Below are 15069 nucleotides of genomic sequence, written 5' to 3' on the forward strand. Positions count from 1 at the left end.
GACATTTCCTAATCAGTAGAAGTCCAAATTTGCACAGTACACAAATGCATTCACAAACCTACATACATATTTACACAGATAGAGGTGGTTTGGAATGTTCTAATAATGAAATTTCCCAGACATGTTTATTTAAAATAAAAATTTAAAATTTTGTGTTTGCAAGTATCAGAATTCAACATGCATTTCTTTTTTTATTTAAATAAATTTATGTATTTTATTTATTTATTTTTGGCTGTGTTGGGTCTTCGTTGTTGAGCGGGGGCTTTCTCTAGTTGCCGTGAGCGGAGGCTACTCTTCATTGCCGTGCACGGGCTTCTCATTGCAATGGCTTCTCTTATTGCAGAGCATGGGCTCTAGGTGTGCGGGCTTCAGTAGTTGTGGCACGCAGGCTCAGTATTTGTGGCTCACGGGCTCTAGAGCGCAGGCTCAGTAGTTGTGGCACACGGATTTAGTTGCTCCGCCACGTGTAGGATCTTCCCACACCACAGATCGAACCCATGTCCCCTGCATTGGCAGGTGGATTCTTAACCACTGCGCCACCAGGGAAGCCCTAACATGCATTTCTGGAACATCTAAAAAAATCTGATTATGAGACAGGAATGTCTCAAACAAACCAAGGGCAGGAATGATACTGGGCCTCAGGAAGGACTTGACTGTGGAATTGGAAAGCTCTCAGAAACCAACTTTAGGTTCATCTGGCAGTTCTGTGTCTCATCACTGCTTCTTTCTTTGCAAACTGTCTTTGCTTTCCTAGCCACATGGTAGAAAATATGGCTGTCCATAGCTAAAGAGATTTTGTGTTATGGGTCAACCACTCAGTAAGTCAAACTCTTTATGAGTCCCAATTCCGAAGAGGGTCAGGAGCATGTCCCCACCCTAGATAGAAACCACCGTGGCCAGAGGAGCAGGGTTATGCAGGAGATACATGGCCATGAGACAGGTGTTGTTAGGTGTTAGAGATGCAAGGATGAATAGCAGGGCACCTGCCCTCAAGTTTCTCACTATCTAGGAGACAGAAACAAAATCAGAAAACTTAGATTTCTATGAGATAAGGGCTTTCTGAACAGTTTTTGGTGGGGGCAGTACAGAGGGAAAAGTAACTTTGCCACTTGGAGTTGCCAAAGTGTTAGCAGTTGAAGTAACATTAGAGCTGGGTGTAAAAGGCAGAAAAGAAGGGTCAGGGGAAAAGGGGTGTGGTGATAGCAGAGAGAGGCCAGGAAATTCCAGAAAAAGAAATGGCATATGCAAAGGGCCAAAGAGTTTGAAGATACTGAGAAGTTCGTCGTGTCTGAAGAATAGAGTGTGAGGTGGGGAGGGAGGTAGAATGATAGATGAAGCCAAAGAGGAACATGTTGGTTTTTGGAGTGTCTCGTTTCATATGCTATGCTGAAGAGTTCAGACTGTATTTAATATGGAAAGGATTTTAAGGAGAGAAATGACAAGGTCGGGGCCTTTATTTGTATTTATTTTTTAGGTGAAACTCTACCACCAGTAGGGCAGGCAGATACAGCTCATTACGATGAAAGAATATAATCTTACTAGTAGTAGATCACAAACATGTTTCAGTGCATACTGAATTAGGAAGAACAATCCAAACCTTTCTAACTGTGCGAACTTGGACAAGTTATTTTATCTCTGTGCTTTAGTTTCCTCATCAAGTTCCTCATCTGTAAAATGGAGAATGATAATAGTACCCACAGGTTGTCTTCAGGTTAAAAGTGTTAATAGAACACTGCCTAGTACATAGTAGGCACTACACGTGTTACCTGTCATTTCCTTTTCTACTCTCTCTCTCTGCCTTGACCTCAGGGTCCCAAGCTACACCTTTCCACATTTGGTGCAGGCTGGGAATAAATGCCCACTCAAGGGCTTCACTGTTGCTAACTTTGGCGTGTTATTATGCTAAGTGGGTCCCTTCTCATGATATGTAAGCATGAGAAGGAATCCATGTACTGGTTTCTGCCTCAATAGGTAATTGGAATAGAATGAGGAGCCTAGCGTCAGGAAAACTAATTATAGTAATTAATCTGAAAGAGAATGAGAACAGAGGATTGTGGGAATAGAGAGGAGGCTGTGATCAGTAAGATATTCTGAGATAAAATCAATAAGATATTGTGCTCAACTGAATGAGGGAGCTGAGGAAGTGAGGACTATAATTCTACTGTGTCAACTACTTTGGTTTTAAAAATCTGCCCACATTTCAATTGATTTATTTGTTCCATCAGTAGCTCTATTTAGATAAAAACAACTGGCATGATCTCCACTCACTAGTAGACTTTTTATTTATTTAAAAAAAAATTTTAAGGACATGTGGCCTTTTGTTTTATTTTTTTATTTATTTTTATTTTTGGCTGCATTGGGTCCTTGTTGCTGCGTGCGGGCTTTCTCTAGTTGCGGTGAGCAGGGTCTACTCTTCATTGCGGTGCGTGGGCTTCATTGCAGTGGCTTCTCTTGTTGTGGAGCACAGGCTCCAGGTGCGTGGGCTTCAGTAGTTGCAGCACGTGGGCTCAGTAGTTGCAGTGTGCAGGCTCTAGGGCACACGGGCTTCAGTAGTTGTGGCGTGCAGGCTTGGTATTTGTGGCTCGCAGGCTCTAGAGTACAGGCTCAGTAGTTGTGGTCCAAGAGTAGCCTTTTTAAAAAATTGAAGTATAGTTGATTTACAATAATATATCAGTTTCAGGTGTACTACATAGTGAGTCAATATTTTTATAGATTATACTCTATTTAAAGTCATTACAAAATAATGGCTATATTTCCCTGTGCCACACAATATATCCTTGTTGCTTATCTATTTTAGATTGATACATAGTAGTTTGTATCTCCTATATCCCTATCTTGCCCCTACCCCCATCCTTTTCCCCACTGGTGACCACTAGTTTGTTTTCTGTATCTGTGAGCCTGTTTCTCTTTCATTATATTGTTCACTTCTTTCTCTGGTTTATTTCACTAAGCATAATACCCTCTAGCTCCATCCATGTTGTTGCAAGTGGCAGAACGTCATTCTTTTTTCATGGCTGAGTAATATTTCATTGTGTATATATATACCACATCTTCTTTGTCCTTTCTTCTGTTGATGGACACTTAGGTTGCTTCCATGTCTTGGCTATTGTAAATAATGCTGCTATGAATACTGGGATGCATGCATCTTTTTGAATTAGTGTTTTCATTTTCTTTGGATATATACCCAGCAGTGGAATTGCTGGATCATATGGTAGTTCTATTTTTAGTTTCTTGAGGAACCTCCATACTGTTTTCCATAGTGGCTGCACCAATTTACAATCCTACTAACAATGTACTGGAGTTTGCTTTTCTCCACATGCTCACCAACATTTGTTATTTGTAGACCTTTTGATGATAGCCATACTGACTGGTGTGAGGTGACATCTCGTTGTTTTGATGTGCATTTCTCTGATGATTAGCAATGGTGAGCATTTTTTTCATATGCTTGTTGGCCATTTGTATATCCTCTTTGGAAAAATATCTATTCAGGTCTTCAACCCATTTTTAAATTGGGTTTCCTTTTGATACTGAGTTGTATGACCTGTTTATGTATTTTGGATATTAACCTCTTGTTGGTCATATTACTTGCAAATATTTTCTCCCATTCCGTGGGTTATCTTTTCACTTTGTCAATGGTTTCCTTTGATGTGCAGAAGCTTTCTCGTTTGATGTCTCATTTGCTTGTTTGCTTTTGTTTTTCTTGCCTGAGGAGACAGATCCAAAGAAATATTGCTAAGACTGATGTCAAAGAGTGTATTACCTATGTTGTCTTCTAAGACTTTTATATTTTCAGGTCTTACATTTAAGTCCTTAATCCATTGTTAGTTTACTTTTGTATATGGTGTGAGAAAGCAGTCCAGTTTTCCCAGCATCATTTATCAGAGGCTCTCTTTTCCCCATTGTATATTCTTGCCTCCTTTGTTATAGATTAATTAACCATATAAATGTGGATTTACTTCTGGGGTCTCTGTTCTGTCGCATCGATCTATGTGTCTGTTTTTGTGCCAGTACCATGCTGTTTTGATTACAGTAGCTTTGTAATATAGTTTGAAATCAGGGAGGGTGATAACCTACAGCATTGTTCTTCTTTCTCAAGATTGTTTTGACTATTTGGGGGTCTTCTGTGTTTCCATACAAATTTTTGTATTATTTGTTCTGGTTCTGTGAAAAATGCTATTATTGGTGGTTTGAAAGGGATTGCACCTAGAGGGTATTATGCTAAGTGAAATAAGGCAGGCAGGAAATACAAATACTGTTTTAATTCACTTATATGTGGAATCTAAAAAACAAAACAAATGAACAAACAGAAATAGACTTATAGATAGAGGAAAAATAGGTGGTTGCCAGAGAGGAGGAGGAGTGTGGGGAGGATGAGTGAAATCAGTGAGGGAGATTAAGAGGTACAAATTTCCAGTTACAAAATAAATGAGTCACGGGGATGAGATGTACAGCATGGGGAATATAGTCAATATTTTAATAACTTTGTATCATGACAGATGGTAACTAGACTTATCGTGGTGATCATTTTGTAATGTATAGAAATATTGAATCATATGTTGTGTACCTGGAGCTAACATAGTGTTGAATGTCAATTATACTTTAATTAGAAAATAATAAAAATAAGTGAAAATAAGAGAAAAATGCTATGTTGATAACATGAAGAGTAATAGTATCTAATATATATAGAATGTGAATAGAAAACTAAGAGCTATTATTTCACCTTTTCAAGCTCTACAAATCCTCTGCTGAATTAGTATAGTCTTGCGATTTTTTCCCACATGAAAAATTTGAATAGAACAATTCACTAATGCTTCTCGAGTAGAAAGTTGTCCATCTCTAAAGAATATTTCTTTTAGGGGTCAACTGTCTCATTGACGGGAAGAGGATTTACACATGCAAGCCCTATTAACATTAATAGGTGTTACCAGCATAAATCTCCCTGTAGTGATAGGTGAAAAGACCCTCCAGTCTACTAGGATTCAAGTTCTAATGATTACCTGTCAAATGGTCCTAAGAGTCATCATCACCAGAAAGAGCAGACGTGGCAACTTGTATGGGAAGGGCATCTCATTGCAGCCCCACAGCTAAACTATGTTAATAGAAAGAAAAGTGGCCTTCAAAGTGTGACCTGGGATGTTGTGTTAAACCTCTTGCATTTTTAAAAAGCCATCATTAAAGAAGAGAACTCAAACATACCAAAACACTTGTTTAAGAAAAAAAAAAAAGTGTAAATACTCTTATGAACTCCAAGGTGCTTGAAGGATAATACAGCTACTTGTTTAAAAATTCAATTAACCTTATCTTTCTTAAACTTGATTCATTAATAATCTCACAGATAAATTGCCAGTTTTGAAATAATGATGTTATCTTTTGAATATGTCCTGTCTGGGAAGGTTTAAAAACGACTTGGAATTGACAGAAAATGTCACTCTTCTTTAGTTATTTGATTCAAGAACAAATCATAATTCAGTGAATGATTTCTGCATGAAAAGAACATCAGCAGTCTCTTATCTGCTGCAAGTAAGCTGCTGGGGACTCAACGACCACAAAGAAAAACACTTCATGTTCTCATTCACCAAGTAAATAAGAAAAACGTTTCAGATTCTCATACACTAAGTGAGATGCGAAAACAGTTTGCAGGTAATGTATTGTAAAGCCATATCCCATGCCTCAGAACACTGATTTCAAACAGAATGAGATCTGATGCTGGCATCTAGAACAGTTTGCTAAGTAAATCATACCCATGTATCATTTGATTGCCTTTTTCAGAGACCTGGCACAGTTGGCAGATGCCTAGGAATAAAACCAAGTATACAGCTGGACAATTAACTAAGAATTTAAGTAATAGACTGGTATCAACAAATAAATCAGTTCCAAGACAATTTTTAATTTCTTGGCATATATACAAAATTTTAATATTAAAAAATAGGATACCACGCCTGAAAGGCATTAAAAACAGACTTTATTTCCTCTGAAAACTTACTGTTACAGTGTGCAAATTATGAATAATCATATATTCATGCTTTTGGAAATGCATATAAGAAAATCAATCAAGAGTTGAGAGAGAAATTATCCAATACCAATAGCAGTAAATAACTTATTTGTAAGAAAACTGCTTTGAAGGATCACTACTATTTAGCAATCAAATTTCAACAAATTTTTTTTGAGGTTTTTAGGACTTTAGACAAAGGGCTGCCTTCTCCAGAACTACAGCTGTGACAGAAGTTAATCATTAGTGTGGCCATTATTTTACACAAAGGGCTGCCCATCTCAGAAACTACTATTCCAGAAGTTAACCATTAACATGACTATTTTCCTATGAGCAGCTAGATATCATAGAAGACAGAGAAATTATAACTCAGTTTTCCTATAGAAAAATATATGTTTGTAATATACATATCATATATATCTATCTTTTTCTGGGCAGGCATACCAACTAGACAAAAATACAGTAGCAACATAGGGTTAGTAACCCGTTTTCATGTTGATCACTAAACTGAATGGTATTATCATTTTTGGTTAATAAGAAGCATGCATAACATAAACATTTTAAACACATGAATAAAAATTCTTTGATAATAGCTATTTTCAAAATTTAAAATTAGCTACTGAAATTTCTGCATCACATACAGCATCTATATTTTATTCATATGACTTCAGGCTTACGGTTTTACAACAAAACTAAAAGGTTTTCCTTTAAAGCTATGAAAACAAGTATTTGCAGTAATTAAGATAGCTGAAAAGAATGCTCTTAGAATAATTTCTATTACATTCTGAGGCAACAGGAAATATCTAAAGTTCTCTAACAACAGGTTTTTAACAGTTGTGTATTATCTTAATCATCACTAATCATATTCAGGAGCTTTTAAACATTTCAACAGTATTTAATAAATAACCTGGAAGAGAAATTCCGATGCTGGCTAATGGATGAAATAGGGTACAGTATGGACTGGGCCATGAGACCACAGAATATCTCCTTCATTGTTCTACAGAGCTGTAGTAAAGCTATCAGTATTTTTCTAGTCATTCTGGGTGTACCTGATTGGCTGTTTACACAAGTGTGCATGCTGCATCAAGAGGCCTTAACTCTAAGACTATAACAAAGTACAATATCTTAATTGGTGCAGCTTACTGCAATTGTATTCAGACTCAATACTCTCATATAGTGGAAGCTTTTATATTGCTGGTACTGCGGGGCAGAGCCAATACCCGGTGCTTATAGGTATGTATTGTGCATTTAGCGCATGCCGCAGTTGGGTTTCAGGAAATATGATTTAAGATAGATCTGAATCCATATAACAAAGTAGGTTATAATGTGATTCTATTGTCCCTGATTTGTATAACTTTATAAAAGGGGAAGAAAGGGATAGAGGGGATTAAAGAGATAGGGGAGAGGCTATGCAATGGGGAGAAGGATTAGGAGTAGCCTGAGAGGCTGGGAAGATTTTCTTCTGGATTCAGCTATATCCGCAGGGGGTTTAAAAGGTGAGGAAAGAGCTACATTCCTTGATTCTTTCCATTTCTCATGAGGCTGTGACCTGACAGAGCTGGCTTCCTTTAAGATCTTCTCTGAAATCTGGAGAGGTCAGAGCCCTGCTGCAGCTGAAGTATGTAAGAACTATGTGCTTTCTACTGTAGCCATGGCTCTCTGATCAGCAAGATAGGCCAGACTGCATGGCAACACACTTTTAATGTATTTATTTATTGAAATAAGTTGTTGAGTCCAAACTATTGCTCAAAAAAGGTAAACCATTAGAGCTTGGCATTTGGAAAGATTTTAATATAGGCACTGTCACTGTAACTAGATTTGCTGCCTATGTACAGCCCTTATATTTTTATATTAAGTGCATATTAGGGTTTACCAATTGTCATATTCTATTTAGAGTCCTTGGTGGTTTCAGGTTTACCTACTAGAAGAGGAATATGAAGAGTTTATAGACTGTTTTCCTTATCAAGATTCAAAACCACAATTCCACGTTACTATGCTTACTTTTCTATTAAACTATAAAATACTAATTAAGGAAATAGATTTTTATTTTAAAAGCTTAATGCAATAAGAACACTATGATCTATTGTGTTGGGGGAGGTGACGGCAAACAATTATTTGCTGCATGAGATCTTTGATATTCACCCTCAAGTCAATGAGAAAATTCTGAAACAACTTTTATTCCAGAAAAACCATTCTAAGGATGGCACTGCATTTATCTTCAAAATCATTCTCATACAGTAGACATATGGAGAAACTGAGGCCCAGAAGTTAAACAATTTGCTTAATATCATCGGTGGCATAGCTAGGACTAAATTAGGTCCATAGACAATTAGGCTAGTGCTCCAGATACTCGACTAGACAGAATTTCCAAATACCAATGAGCCTATTCAAATCGTTCCTTCCATTTCTTCAGTATTGAGTCTTCCTAGTGTGTTCAGGATTCACATACAAATATAACTACTAACATTTAAAAGAAAAAAAAAAAAAACACTGAGTAATGAACTCATGACTTGTTTGTAAAAATGTCTACTTTAATATTAGCATTTTCAATACTCAAGATAGAAAACAAAGCAAACCTCTATTTCAAGCATAGGCTCCTGCCTGGATCATGACACTTTAGTTTTTATCAGCTATATTTACGTATGCTTTTATCATTTGTGACACGATGCTCATACCCATAAAGAAAATATAACTCAAATAATCAAAGGAAATATGTAAGCAGATTTTGAAGATGTGGTTTTCAAACAAAGATCCAAAGTGGCAAGCAAAAGCTGTCCTAATACCATAGAATTATTAACAATGCATAGGATCACTTTCATAAACATAGCTATATTTCTAGGAATCAATCCATTTATAATTTTTATCTGCTAATTCCACAGGTTTGGTATCTTAAATCAGGCAAGTCAATGTGCTTTACAAGTGTTTTGTGGTCTTGGAATGTCCTTTTTAAGGAAAATTCCCTTTTGGATTTCTATCATCTGTTTCTCTTGGTAATTCTGCATGTCAACTGGCTGCTGCTTTGTAACATTTTTCAAACAGTTCTTCCATCAAGAGGACTCTGAGGCTAGGAGGATTTTCCAAAATGTGCTATTCAGTTTGGTGCATACTCGTTATTCAGAGGGCTCCTCTGGGTTTCTCAGATTTGCGCTTTCCCTGGGAGTCTCTGAGTTGGCCTCTGGTATAGCACTGGATTCTGAAGCCTCTGGTTGTAAACTGTCTCCATCAAGGATAATGTCTTCAGGATTTGGTGGGGGTGGACAGAAGTCTTCGTTGGGGCAGATTTGTTGGAAAAGTGCTTCAGCCTGGCCAGGGAAGAAAGGGCACAAGAGTTTTTGAACATTAACTTAAAATGTATGTGCCTTTCTGGAACTATCAAAAAAATGAAGTATCACCCTTAAAATTTTCTTTAAGTTATAGAACTTTACACAGCACACATGACCTTCTAAAAACTGCTTTCAGAACTCCATGACTTTTCTCCCTCTAATTTATACATTCATTCAGGCCCACCCTTCAAGTATATCAGTACTTGCTAAGACTCTTTATAAAGTGCTCAAATAGTTGAGATTTTAAGGTCATTCATTCTACATGTCAACAGAAATACAATTTCCCTTAATATCCTTTATATAATTTCCTAATAGAGCCTGTTTGTGATATTTGTAGTCTAATTTAGCATATACTAAGTTTAACAAGTCATTGTTCAAATCAAGAAAATTCTTCACTGTTTGCTCAACTATTTGCTTTTCTAATTTTCCTCTCCCTGTGCTTTGAGGAATATAACACAGTGTCCAAGACAATGGACACTGAAGAGATAACCATGCCCAAATGCTGGCTCTGCCACTTAGCAGCGATGTGATCTGGGGAATGCTTACTCAGCTTCTGAGCCTTGCTCTCCTTGCCTATAGAATGGCAGAGAGTAAGCCTCTCTATTTGGAAACTGTAATCATTGTTATTAATAATAACATAAATTAAAATGTTGAGATTTAAGCTGAGCTTAGTCTGGCAGGGTAAGAGAATAATAAAGTAAATGTGATCTTAATTAACAACAAATACACACACATACAAGAAAGTAAATGTGGCTGGTAGCACTGTTATTCTATTCTAAACATATTCCTACTATTATTTAGATGAATACAGTTCTTTGTTAGATAAGGGTCCCTGACAGGCTAGGGAGCTTGCACTCTAGCCTACTGGTAAAAGAACGTCATTAAAGGGTTTTAAACATATGCTTGTTTTGCTTTAAAGGTTACAATGTCTGTCTGTACCACTTCAACCCTTCTTCCCAAAGTACACGCAAGGTCATCCATTACGCCAGGAGTTGACAACTATGGCCCACATGCCAGATCCAGTCTGCTGCCTGTTTTCATAAATAAAGCTTTATTGGGACAGTTACCCTCATTCATTTACCTATGGTCTACGGCTGCTTTTGCACTGCAATGGTGGAGTTGAGTAGTTGCAAAATACATTCTATGGGCTGCAAAATCGAAATTATTTGCCATTTGGCCATCTATAGCTGGTAAACTCCTACATCAGGTGAATAAAACCAGTATCTTTGGGATAGGGTGAAGGGTTGGTTAAGCAGAAACTTTTGAGCTTTGATGTGGAGTTGAAAGAAGGGGCAGGGAGAGAAAAATAGCTTCTTTCCTTCTTAAGTATAGTTCAAAGTTATATTTTTAGACATGCCATTTTATTATGGATATTTTGAAATTAAATATTTGAGATGCCCGCTTTGCTTCCATCCTGGGGTCTTACCATATACATCTTTGCTGGAGACATTTAGTCCCTAGAAGCAGGACTGAGGTCAGACAGAGCCTCTACCTCACACTTTAGTTCCTCTAATGGTCATTGTGTCTGTTATCTCTACCTTGTCTGCCTATAGAAGTTCTCCTTCTCCTTTACTCTCTGCATGCAATCAATCAGCAAATGCTATCAATTTTATCTCTTAGTTCTTGACTCCACCTGTTCCTCCACTAGAGACATAGACCAGACATGCATCATCTTTCCCCTGGACAACTGCAACATCTCAGAACTGGACTGGTCACTTTGCCTCTAGGGTTCCCCTGTGTAATCCATCTTTATGTTGCCCTTAGAAGGGTCAGTGGAAAATGAAATTCTGTTTATGCCTTTTTTTGGCTCAAAACTCTTCTAACAGGATAAAAATCCAAGATACTTCTTATGGCAAACAACACCCTTCAGGCCTATCTTCTCTGGTCTCATCGTCTTCTTCTTCATCCCATCTCTGCCTCTCAGGCTTTTTGCTACACTGTTACCTGTTTATTGGTACTTTCTTAAACATACCATGATGGTTACACCCTGGGCTGGTGCAAATGCTATCAATTTGATTGTCTATCACTTGGATGAAGAATTGCTACTCATCTTTTATATTCTTCCCTGTAAGGTTCTCTGACTCCTAGATACAACTCATGGCTCCTCTATGTTACTTTTATACTTTCGATATCATTCTCTTATTGCATATACCGCACTGCAATGTCATTTGTTTACACGTTTTTCTCCTTTACCAGACAGTGATTCACCCAGGAATAATGACTGGGTTTTAGTCAACTCTGAATCCTTAGTGCCAGGCATGGGGTAGAATCTCTCTTTCTCTCTCTCTTTTTATATATATATATATTTATATATTTATATATATAATATATATATTATATATATATATAAATGGAAGAACTTTAGAAACCGTATATTATACAAATGTTGAATATAAATATTGTAACAATTATCATTATTACTATTATTATTACTGTTCCTCTTACTTCTACTCCAATTCCTCTGTATCTCACACCTTGCCTCCCTTTTGCCACCTCCCTGTAGGATAGATTTTCTCCTGAACTCCAGTCCCTGTGGCTGGATCCCACTCGACCTGTTTTTGTATATCCCTGTCATGAACAATGTGTGTCCTAAGACCGCCAACCAATTGCAGGTTGCCGTCCTGCTTTTATTTGTGTTCTACCTGCTTGTGGAAATCCCACCTTCAGCTCACTGCCATTGGCCCTCTCTGATGCCAATTTCCTACAGCCAGACTCCAGCCTTTCCCAAGTCTCTCCTCTTTCCAACTGCTGGAACCTTTTAGGGTCAACTGCCACTTTCTGGAAGGTCTGTCTAATGCTTCTTGGTGAACTTCATTTCATTTGCCAACTAAGCCCCAGTTCTAAGAGTTGTCACCAAGAGGTTGGTTCAGAGTACTTAATTGTCAACTTTTAATCTTCCTTGCTCTTTTAAAGCCAGAAGTTAGCTTAAAGGGTAAAGACTTTCATGTGGTTAAAATAATTAAAAAGGGCTAATTATATTGTGAATTAGTTTCCTTATATTGGGAAGTACAGAGAGGACACGTTGAGTTATTTAGGTATTCCTATGTTTCTTTAACATACATCTACACAAAACAAACAAATATTTTGTCAATCTAGCAGTTTAATGTATTTAGGATGTATCTGCATTAACGAGTTGAAAGTAGCATAGTATACTAGATGAGTGTACAAGCACTGGGGTCCAACAGACTTGAGGTTAAATCTTGGATAAAAAATTTACCAGCTATGTGATCTCTGGAAAAGTTATTTAGCCCCTTTGGGGCTTAGTTTCCTCATCTGTAAAATGGGGGGGATGTCACAGATACTTACCTCATAGGGTTGTTGTGAGAACCAAATACAATAATATATATGAGATGATTAGGACAATGCCTGGCATATAGAAAATGCTCAATGAATGGAAGCTTCAGAAGATATGACACCTAAAATTGCCCTCTCCCTCAATGGCTTGAGAAAGTGAATGCTACTGCACTATGTGAGCAACTTGACAGTTCCTACGACCTATAAAGCTGGTCTTCAACTTACAAATTATGTACCAAAAGTCATAAGCAAGTTGCTGATCTGTCCATATGAACAACATTCTACATGGTGGTTAGACTGCCAGCCCAGTCCACATCAGCCAATATAACCCATTTCATACCTTAAGTATAATACAGAGTACAGTACTATTTAACTATTCTTGTTCCCAAGGCAGTGGCAGCTCCTAGGCAATGGGGGCTCCTGAAGAAGGAGGGAGCTATCACTGGCTTGGGAGTACAGACAAGTAGGGACTATAGACCAGTCTGTTCATCAGTATCTGTGGGTAAATGAAACACTCCCTGTATTAAGAAAAGAAATATCTATGTCAGGTTCAGAAAAAAAAAACTGGAGTAACATAAACTACAAAAACTAGCAAGTCACAGAAAGATTCACATAATAGGGAATATCTTGGTATGCTCCTGCACACAACTTTTAACTTGTAAGTAATAAACAGATCAGATTACTTTATATTTTTCATATGTCTTCAAATCATAAATAGCTTCATATGAACACAAGAGAGATAGGTCTATGTTATTCAACATCTATACACTTACAAATAAGAAGGGCAGATGCAAACTTGCCAACTAGCAAAATGAAGCATTTTATTTCAAAAAAAAAAAAAGAGAAAGAAAGAAAAATGAAATCTGCAGGTACTTATATTTCCTACACAGGCAAAGCTTAGGTGATGTTCTGAGGGCTTTTAGAGACAATTTGGAAAACAGAGTCATCAGTTAGTGTTTGGGATGAACACAGCATGATACACTGGAATTAGAACACAGTTTATCTGAATAAACTGGCTATTTTTAAATGTTATTATTGATGTCCTTTAAGGTAGGCATTATAATATTTCTCCCAGAACTGATGTGAGGTTAAAAGCTGTATAACAAATATAAACCTACTTATAATTAATAGTATATAATAATTAGCACCCAAATTAGCATTATTACTGTTTTCTTCTGTGAAAACACTGTACTCAAGTCTATCTTCTTGGGAATCAATATCTCATGATAAAATTATCCTTTAATTATAATCTTTTAGCTTGCAGTTTAGATCACATTAGCACTTCTATATTAAGTCCTTATTTAAGGCCTTCCATTTTGGTTAAAAAAAAACATTAAAGTTCACTCAGGAATAAAGTTACCTGGCTGATAACTTGCTGGTAATTTCTTCTTGGAAAAAAATGGACCATCAAAGCAAAACTGACTTGGCCATTTTAAGCCATAAATGTACATATTGAACCATCCTGAGTTGCTATTAAACTAACAGAATAAATGATGGATGAGAGATGTGACTTCCTATTTTTGTTTGTTATCACTGACTAAATATGATTATCCTGGATCACCACTAGACTCTGAAGATGCGAAACAAAGAATCTGGTAAAAAACTGTAAATGTATAGGTCATGGCCTTGCTGCTATGCCTAAAAATTAGATTAAAGGGTCAAAAAGGCCATCTGCTCCTATAAGATCCCTACCACTAGTGGGAATGAAACTTCCATCTGTGGTCTTAGAACAACGTTAAATTATCCATTTATTGATTCAATAAACAGATGCGTCAACTATATTGGTGAAAAGTTTAGACTTATACCTTAAAAAACTGTATTTTCTGCTCTCCTCTTCCTGTCAAGCACAGAAAAGTGTGTTTGTACATGCATATGAATTTTCAGCTGAGTAGACTCATAATTCACTTTTGGCATTTTGTGTCACCTGCCCCGTACCTATTCATAGCCCTGCCCAGGAGTGCTACTCCTCAGCATCTATTATAGTAGCTTTGGGACACCAGCTTGTGTCAAAACATGAAAGGAATCATGTTAATTGTGAAAAACTACATGTTCTTTTCCATGGTTAAGAATGTGCCTTAAAAATGTGCCATTTTAAAAATACATTTTGTATGCCTTACTAGTTACACTCCTTATGAAATGACTCAAGTTTACAGAGGAAAAAGTTTGTGTATTTCAAAATACAATGATAGGCCACCATTTAAATTAGAAGCAATGTTTCTTTAGAATACTGGCATTATAAATTCATTTTTCTGAATATGTATTTCTAACATCTTCTATCTTTATTCCCACAATGGAACTCATAACAATCTCTTGTAGTTCATCATTATATTCAAGAATGTGAAAATATTTGATATTAAAGTGGCTTTGTTGTTCACCGAGCAAAAGTTTAGGGGCAAATTGCAGAGATGGTATTAAATGAGAGAGATGCTTTTTTAGTTTCTTTTCCCACCTCCTAGAGGAAAA

At 36.9% G+C, this 15069-nt stretch overlaps 1 protein-coding gene across 1 annotated transcript in view; it reads right to left on the reverse strand.

Moving 5' to 3' along the window:
- Positions 1–6625: 6625 nt before the first annotated feature.
- Positions 6626–15069, reverse strand: part of CHM (CHM Rab escort protein) — a 188622-nt gene continuing 180178 nt past the window's right edge. The window contains exon 15 of the mRNA XM_068533890.1: positions 6626–9291. Within this exon, the coding sequence (XP_068389991.1) occupies positions 9100–9291 (192 nt within the window). The 3' untranslated portion in view covers positions 6626–9099. The remainder of the gene's footprint in view (positions 9292–15069) is intronic.

This window comes from Eschrichtius robustus, chromosome X (assembly GCF_028021215.1).
Source record: "Eschrichtius robustus isolate mEscRob2 chromosome X, mEscRob2.pri, whole genome shotgun sequence".
NCBI lineage: Eukaryota > Metazoa > Chordata > Mammalia > Artiodactyla > Eschrichtiidae > Eschrichtius > Eschrichtius robustus.